This window comes from Vollenhovia emeryi, unplaced genomic scaffold, assembly GCF_000949405.1.
Source record: "Vollenhovia emeryi isolate VEMERY1.0 unplaced genomic scaffold, V.emery_V1.0 DF939177.1, whole genome shotgun sequence".
Lineage (NCBI taxonomy): Eukaryota > Metazoa > Arthropoda > Insecta > Hymenoptera > Formicidae > Vollenhovia > Vollenhovia emeryi.
In genome coordinates this window covers 2154-11215 of record NW_011967189.1, presented here as the reverse complement: position 1 = coordinate 11215, position 9062 = coordinate 2154, and the positions used below count along the sequence as shown (strand labels likewise).

The 9062-nt window shown below is 41.8% G+C and overlaps 1 protein-coding gene across 1 annotated transcript; it reads right to left on the bottom strand.

Moving 5' to 3' along the window:
• Positions 1-306: 306 nt before the first annotated feature.
• On the bottom strand, positions 307-8561 carry LOC105563337 (RNA exonuclease 1 homolog). Its single transcript, XM_012014845.1, has 9 exons — positions 7623-8561; positions 5404-7064; positions 4696-5086; positions 3294-3457; positions 2723-3187; positions 2235-2532; positions 1998-2160; positions 1633-1892; positions 307-1527 (listed from the first exon to the last, which is right to left on the bottom strand). Exons 1-9 carry the CDS (start codon positions 7720-7722, stop codon positions 1442-1444), a joined length of 3588 nt encoding a protein of 1195 aa, XP_011870235.1. The 5' UTR covers positions 7723-8561; the 3' UTR covers positions 307-1441.
• Between the last annotated feature and the right edge of the window lie 501 nt (positions 8562-9062).

Genomic DNA, 9062 nt, shown 5'->3' with positions numbered 1-9062 from the left:
TTCTCGAAGATTTCAGAAGACGTGTAATCAAACTTTTGCTGAGACAAGTTAACTAATAGTTAAATCATATGTATGTCTTTGTTTTTCTTTTAACTCAGACGAAGATAGACATATAATTTAACTATTAGTTAGCTTACGAAGAGGTTGGAAAAACCTCTACTAAAGAAAAATGAATTTTTACAAATATTGCATTATTTCAAATTATATACATATTTATGTATATGTACACACATACACGCGCGCACGTAACAATTTTGAACTAAATATTTTATTCAAATAATTCTTTAAAATATCTCCATTATATACATATGTATACATATACGTATACACATATACATATTATAATAATACATGTGTATAATCCATACTTATTTTCAAATACTTCAAGGGATAAATGCATCGTTCGGTAATGCATATAAATTCAATTACAGTATAAAAAATAAATATATTTATCTATTACTCGACTTATATATAAACGTACAATATTATTATTAAGTTTTCAATTTATTATTGTTCCTTGAAATGTATCTAAGCTATAAAGTTAGATCAGTAAATAAATAGGAGTAATCTCGTCTTTTTAATGCTAAAATATAAATAAGTAATAATATAACAGAGAGTACAAAAATATTAATCAAAATGTGATGTATGTTCAAATTAACATATTTTTCTGCACCGATTCTCTTTTTTATCATATATTTTACGTTCTAGTCGAGAATTTATATCGCGAATATAATTCTATTAGCTAGATATCAAATTTAGTCTGAAAGAAAATCCTAAGTCGAGGGCAATGAATGTATATTACATATTTATATACAAGATATAATACAGTATATAAAATACGCGCAGTATGCAGACAGTAAGGTATGCGCAACATTACTGGCCAGCGCGTCTCTACCGACAAGGTATTATTAAATACCGATTTATGAAAGTTTTGATGATTGCCAAAATTTGAACAATTAGCCAACAGTACGTTAATAATTTATTATTTCCTGATTTAACTAAATATATTCCATAGATATGTATGCATCTACAATGCGATGGCTTTCAATTGTCATTTAACTTTGAAGGTAATCATCGAACAAGAAAAAAACGTAATTAAAGTTATGAAATGGTTTTGCACAAATATATGGTAAATATATGAAAAATATCGCTCATTTATGAAAAATAATAAGTCATGAACTAAATACTGTATACTGCATGGGCTAATCGTTCAAATATTTATATTAAACGAACAAATAATGTTATTAATGTTATTAATAATGTTTATACTCTGTAATCATTCCCGGTGGACCACTCAATCACGAAACTAATCGATTTACTCAGGGCTGGCTATCTTTAACAATATCTCGTCAATAGTATCGCAAAAGCGAAAAACGTGTCGTTGTAATTATCATACAACAATAGTGACAATATTTGTTGCTAACAAACTGCGAGCAGAGTTTTACTGTAATTTTGCTTCTTCCTTGACTTTCCAACGAATTAACTCCATACAAGCAACAGCATCTTCTTTACTGTCATGACCACCAACTAGGACACAAATTATTATTATTACAATTTATATTATTTTAATCATTATTAAATAATAATTAAAGTTATTAAAGTTATAAAATAATTTAAAAAAATTAAACTCACCGTCATTTTGTATGAGCTTTCTGAGATATTCGGAACTGAGATTTTTCAACGCCCTTTTTTGCGGATATCCATTCTTATGCGGAAACATGACGCTGGTATCCACGACGGTATCGTGGAGCAGCTTTAACGCTTTAAAATCACTTTCAAGACTGTGACCCACTAAGATCGTTTTATCCGAGAACATTGTGAGGAGCGTAGCTTGTACATCTAAAATAGTCGTCGTCACATCCATCATGTCTTCTTCTGTGATCCCTGAAAACCTATTATCGCATAGGAATATCATAAATCAATATTTCATCAGTCTGTATTCCAAATGACGTATAAATATGCATCTAATCAGTTTTAGATTCCTTATCACCACATACCTTGTGTTGTAATCAATTATTGAATTTTGCGGCTTAACTAACGTTTCGTATATCACCTTACAATCTTCGTCAATAATCGTCACTCTGGTTAGTTCTAAGCCTTGTGTAGTATAGCACATTTCACAGTCAAGTGCGTAAACACCTTGCTCGTCAATAGGAACATCTTTGCACATAGAAAAACAAATTAACATAATACAATTGAATGCATGTGGGAGCAGCGTAAAAATCTGAAAATACCTTTCGATAAGGTTTTAACGTAACCACGAAGATTTTCATAGTCCGTGTAGTCCCATACGTGCGTCTTTGCGTCGCAGCAACCGGTAGCGGAGCCGTATTGCTGGCAACAACTGTACTTGCCTTCTCCTCTAATTGTAAACTTTCTGCCCCAATGATATATACAATTCTGTTGCCTCACAGCAAATCCCTGTTTATCTATCATATACGATTGGCCACATCGGCTGCACATTCTTTCATTAGGCACTTTTGACAAAACGGTTTGGTTTCGTGAATTTATAACATACACCTTTGCTTGTCCCTGCAAGATGTAAGATGTACTTTGTTGAGGATAGAATGCTGCGACACCTCGATCGAAGGACAAGTGTCTCATCGATTTTGTATTGAATATTATCTTATCTTACTCCTTCCTTAATCCTATTCCTTCTAATAATCCATAGAAATAGATAGTAATTTCTGCATTTATATATTTTACTATCTGGTTTTCTTACCTTTGTACCATCAGGGTGTTTACGTGGAAACCCGTTGTCCCTAAGCTGCTGCTCCGACATGATCCACTTTTTGAGCATGTTGTAGAGCGCTGGTCCCTTAAAATCTGTCACGTTCCTCTTGATCTTGACAACACTCCAAGAACCTTTCGACTTGCCAACGAGAACAGCCTCGTGGGACACCATACCGCAGCTCGAACCAGCGATCTTCTCGTTCGATTTGCTCTGATCCACTTCCTTCCTTAATCTATGAGCCGCTAACATGCACGAGTTCTTGTACACCGCGAGCGCCTTGCATCTCTCGTGACACGCGAGTTCTTCTTTAACGGCTCGTTGCGCCGCATCGTCACCATTCGTATAAATCTGCACGCATATATCGTGCATTACATTAATATAATACTGACGGACGTTCAAGGGGAACTTCTGGGTAGCGACTTGTAGCGGTTCTGGACGCACGAGTTGAGGCACCTGTGTAAATAGAATTTTATTCAACACCCTGATCTACCCAGGCTCGGCAGGAAAAGGATGCGATTAAGTCACGGTACATTTTATAAACTTTACAATTAGAACTTACCACTTGCGGTATATGAGCGACGCGTACACCGCCCTTCATGGTCTGCGCAATTGTTTTGTTATCTACTCCCTTAGCATCCCCACTTTTCCCCGCTGTTTCTACCACCTTTTTCTTTTCCATCGCGAGGGATTTTGCGTACGGAACGTGAGCGATTCGAATACGACCTGTAACATGTTAAATTATCACCAAACGATTCGCCGTGAAATTCTGCAAATAGTGTGGATGGACAGATTCGTTGGATTCGTCATCCTTCATTTGTAGTGATGGCGGTATAGTTCAAGTTACTTGGTGTGAAGCCGTTAGATACAAATGTTCAATGGCCTAGTTTACATCGTACACTTGATACGCGTATCAAATAGTGTATTTGAACTGATCAGCCAATGACCAAACGAATTTACTAGTTATTTACTATTTGTTACTATTTGATACGCGTATCAAGTGCACGATGTAAACTAGGTCATTATCTAAGGAACAAATGTCTTTCGCCTGCTTTGATTTTTGACCTTCAATGGGAGAGCAGCAGCTCTTATTTACGACCGATATACGAAGATCCTTGAAATCGATCAATATTAAAGCATTCTAATTTTCAAACAAATAACCGTCAAGCAAAACATCTTATAACATTAAAGACGCGAGTCAGTCGAATCACTACAAATCAGTACATTTGTATATGTGCATTGATTGACAGAATGGTTGCGACATTTTTTTTTTAGATTTAGATAGCGTTCCAAAATCTTCTCCGAGGAATATCTTACTCGAGTCCAAAACCATTTTCAATCTACTTCTCAAGTAAAATTTTCCTCGGAGAAAGTGTTTTGGAACGTAAACCCGAATCTAAACGCGCGTTTCTAAACTCACTTACAAATAAAGTATTGCGACCATTCTGTCCATCACTGGTATGAACACTATGAACACTGAGGTGACACATGAGGTTTGTTTCCTGTTCCTGCACCGGTGAACTAGTGCCGTAAGCTAGAATGAGAAAAAATTTGCTTGTCTCGCTCTAATTTATTGCACTAGTTCACCAGTGTAGGAATAGAAAACAAGCCTATGGTTCCATCTTCCATCTTCAATCCCGACTCTCACCTGACACCTAACATAGGTATATGGTTTTATAAAATTAATTGTACACGCACCGGCATAAATGCTGTCCCTATCCTTGTGAGGTGCACGCACACAACTAGAGTCCCTGTAGTTGTGTGCGTGCACCTCACAAGGATAGGGACAGCATTTATGCCGGTGCGTGTACGATTGAAGATTGTAAGCGAGTCACAAAAGCCGAGAGTGTACATTTTAATTGTAGAATTATGTTACATGAATGACGAATTACGAATCGCGAAGTTTGATCGGTCAGATTCAAATATTCGATCAAGATATATCAATTTTTATGCATTCAACTTGCCATTCACGTTCAGCAGCGCATCACTGTTACTTATCGTTGAAGCAGACTCGTGTTCTCTGTGGATTGACACACGTTGCGCGATATTACTCGAAGACTGATCTGCTGACGTGACTGTAACTTGAATCTTCGCGTCGGCTGCCGCTTTCTCAGCTGCCTTCTCTGCGGCCTTCTCAGCCGCCGCTTGCCTCATCAAACGCCATCGCTCGTACATCTTTTGTTGCGGAGTTATAAGCTTTTTTGGTGGCTGACTAGGACCTAACTGTCTAGTGACACTTGTGGCCGCCGACGGATGCGCGACTCTCTTTCTACCGACTTCTTCAACATTTTCAGTTTCCTCCTTCAATGATTTCTTCACTGACACTAATTTCGGATAATCCGAGGCTTCGTATTCCTGCGAAATAAACAAATGTATACAACATAAACTGACTTTACGTTAAACAAGTGCGTTAAAAATTGGTACTTTCGCTAATAAAGTTTCGCTTCTTATCAGACAAGTCAGGGAAGTGCAAGTGCCACTAATTGACATTCATATTTCAATCAAAATGCAAGAATTAAGTGGCGCAGATGGTAGCAAACGGTAAATATAAACTGAACGTGGCACAGACTTCTCCAGAAAATTATTTTTCTCAAAGAATATATTTTTCTCCAGAATAAGTAAATATATTTCTTCAGAAAAATATTTACTGTCGCTTTACAAAGATGCTTCACCTGAAAGATTTTTAGGCACTCTTCTTGTACATCATGATCAGAATCTGACAATTCCAAAATCTCGTCGTCAACGAAAGAACGGATACTATCTACAGAATTGTCAGATCTATCGAATGAATTCCTCTCGCTGCTGCTCTCTTTGTGCTTGCCAGATTTTCGGGAAGAGTCGCTGGATCTCCGACTCGACTCCGAGCTATGCTTCCTATCGCTTCTGCTCGACGTATGTCTATTCGACTTGGACGAATTCGAGCTTGACTTCTGCTTGTCGCGCCGGCTGGACTTGCGATGATCGTCCCGCTCTTTCTTCGGCGAAGTATGTCTATGCCGCTGCGAGTGCTCTCTACTCCCATGCGACGAGTCTTTGCTGGCACGGCTGCTTCTTCTCCTGTCCTTGTCTCTGCTGGAGGAGGAACGGTGCTTATCTCTGGAGTCCGATTTGTGCCTGGATCGCTCCCTGTCCCTCTTCTCAGAGCTGCGGCGATCCCTCCTGTCTCTCTCCTTGCTCCTGTCCCGATCCTTGCGCTTCTCCTGCTCCTTATCCGCGTCTTGCCTCGCAGCGTCCTCTCGTCTCTTCGACAATGTTCTCGAATCACTCGCCTTGTGCGGTTTAGACCTGTCGCTACTTTTTATATCACTTTTAACATCGTAGTGATTGCTGTGTATTTTATTATCTTTATTGCTCGTTTGTTTGTCCGCAGTGTCGAGTCCCACGCGTTGGAGGTTCTCCTTCTCCTTCTCGTTTGCGTTCTCCTTTTGTTCAGACCTCTTCGCGCCGCGCTCGTCCGTAGACGCATCTTCCATAGGCTCGTCATCGGAGAACCTAGGTTCAACGTCCAAGGAATAATCTTGAGAATCCTCGCTGGCCGATGCTTTTGCATGGTCGAGCGCTATAGAAGTGGCGTGATTCGAAGTGATAATCACGTCCATCATATCGAACTCGGGCTCGTACTGATTAAATGTGGCGTCGCTCAGCTGCTGGACCGTCTTTAACGGTGCCTTGATCTTCTTAGGGACGTACTCCTCCCTTCTCTTCTTGGACTTTGGATAATATCCCTCTTTGAATTTAGACTGATAATCGTTCGAGTTACCGTCGTCGTACGAATTCGACGAGGACGCGTCCGATCTAATCGTCGGCACGTAACTCTGTTCATCCTGAACGGTCGTGCTCACTATTGCGGTGGGCTTATACGTAACTTCGGTCGTGACCTGAGAGCCGCTCGACTCCTGAACGACGCTCGACCACGGCTTGACCCCGTCCGGTAAGAATTTACGCCTCACAGCCACCCGGGTCTCCCTGGTCGGCATATACGAGGCCACGGGTATGTGCCGTTTCCTCAGCTCCGCTATCGGCGTCGGATTGTACACGCAAGCGACCGGTTTGGTGATGGGCGTGGGGATCGTGATGTGCTTCCCTATGCTCGGCGCGGTGTGTACAGCCGCGACAGAACCGGAGGACAGGGTCGGCTTAAGCTCCTCCACCACCTGGGAGACGATGTCCTGCGACACTTTCTCGGTATCGGTGACTTCCTGATCAGCGAGCACCTTCTTCACTGCCTCCGTCACCAGGTGCTGCAGCATGTCGGCGGGCTTGTCCTCCTGCGCCTGCCCCGCTGTCTGGGCCTCCGCCACGCCTGCCACTCCTGCTGCACTCCCCGCATCCTCTGTAAAATATACACGTCATCTTTCGTCCGTACGCAATTAACTTGTCGATGATCTCTCGGGATGTTTAAATCCGTAACTTTACAAGCCCGTTCGAAAAGTTCTCTTTTTAAACTTCCTGTACCCCGAGTGGTAAACCGCGTCTACAAAATTATCGACTCTGAGGTTTTCAACTCAAACGCTCCATTTATTATGTTTTTTTTAAGTACTGTCAAACTCTTTTAGAATATTACAAAGATATAAAGAAATGCAAGTTGACGTCGATTCTTGCGTTTACATTGGCGAAATATCAGTAACGACAGTTGATATCTCAGATACAAAATTCAATGCTCAAACATAGAAGTGAATGAAACGATTAATAAGAATACATATCAGGGACCAAATTGTTCTAAGATTAAATTACAACAGTCAGCGTGGCGGAAGGGAAACGTATTATTCTCTTCCAAAGTTCTTTGTTCTCCTCGGACAAAGGAAGCGAACAAAGTATCGAGATCCCGCGTGAACGATCACAAGATCCCCGCGCCTAGGCGAGGATCGGCGCGGTCGTCGCGCGCTCTCACCTCGCTTGGCGTGCTTGAAGTGACAATAGGGCCGGTCGCACGAACCGCCGTCATAAAACGGACAATTTATCGTCTTAAAGTAGCCGGTCGAGGGCAACATAATAACTGATTCATCGCACTCCGCGCTGCGGGGAGGCCATTCCTCGGCGTGCCCTCGTCGTCGTCAGTGCACCGGTGGTGCACGAGCGCGCGTTTCGCAGTCAGCGCGCCGTCCCGTTCGTCGATACGATGCTCCGCATGCTCGGGACGGGATCGCGCGATTACAATGAAGCTCCTCGCCCGCGTTCGCCGGTCGTTGAGGATCAAGGAGGAGATCGATCGTGCGGCAACTCAGCCGCAGAGGTCCACCGTGGAGGTTATGGTTCCGCGCACCCCGTAGTACCGAAGTCCGCCGCAGTCCGCCGCGCCAGGAGCAGCTGTAGCGATCTCGTTCTGCACTCTTCTACACCTGCACCTGCTCCTCCATAGGACGGTATTCATAGAGCTAGTTTACACCGATCGTTTGGTACGCGTACCAAATACTATATCGGTATCAAATCGCTTGATTCGCTCGATGTAAACGCTCGCGGATTACTTTAGTGCGCTCTGGTCTGATACTCCTGAATCGCTAGTATCAGACCAAGTTGGTGCGCGTATCAAAATATCTTAGGGCGCTGTAAACACTTGATTCGATTTGGGTCGTATTATACCCGGCATTCCTGCTAGATTGAGGTTAGAACCATGGTTCAGTTTAGCATATTGTGGTAGAAGTTTGATTTTACGTTATCCAGATTAAAAATCTAACCTAACCTGTTTTGAGACGAAATGGTGTAAACAGGGATGTATCAAATGTTTAGTCCGTACCAACTTGATGTGCGCACCAACCGATTTAACGGTGTAAACTAGACCATAGTCCGTTCTTAAGGCCTTCACACATAAAATTCCGTAAGGACGTAAAACGTAAGCGTAAGAAAATCAACAGGTTGGATTTGCTACTGCTTGCGTCATTGCCTTACGTTCTCGACTGTGATTGGTCGATTTTCTTATGCTTACGTTTTACGTCCTTACGGAATTTTATGTGTGAAGGCCTTTAAGTCCCAGTCTACAATAGATGATTTAAGCCCTAAGCTTTAAGAAATTGGCCAATCAGTCCCAGTCTACAATAGAGATTTAAGCCCTAAGCCTTAAGAAATTGACTAATCACAGTCGCGCATTCTACTCATACTTGACCGGGATTGGCCAATTTCTTAAAGCTTAGAGCTTAAATCATCTATTGTAGACTGGGACTAAGGCTTAGGGCTTAAATCTCTATTGTAGACTGGGACTAAGTCCAGATTGGCCAATTGGATATCGCGCGTCGCTCATCGCTCATCGCGTTCAGTCTGAATCCAGCCTTAGGTTGCGTTTGGAAACTTCACCCGGATGCACCTATGTATCATTAAATCCTTGTTGTTCATCGAA

Coding starts and splice junctions, on each gene's coding strand:
- LOC105563337 (XM_012014845.1), bottom strand. CDS start 7,722: ATGTTGCCCTCGACCGGCTACTTTAAGACGATAAATTGTCCGTTTTAT. Junction 2,533..2,722: donor AACACCCTGATGGTACAAAG/GTAAGAAAACCA, acceptor TACATCTTGCAG/GGACAAGCAAAGGTGTATGT. Junction 1,893..1,997: donor ATAATTGATTACAACACAAG/GTATGTGGTGAT, acceptor ATGCGATAATAG/GTTTTCAGGGATCACAGAAG.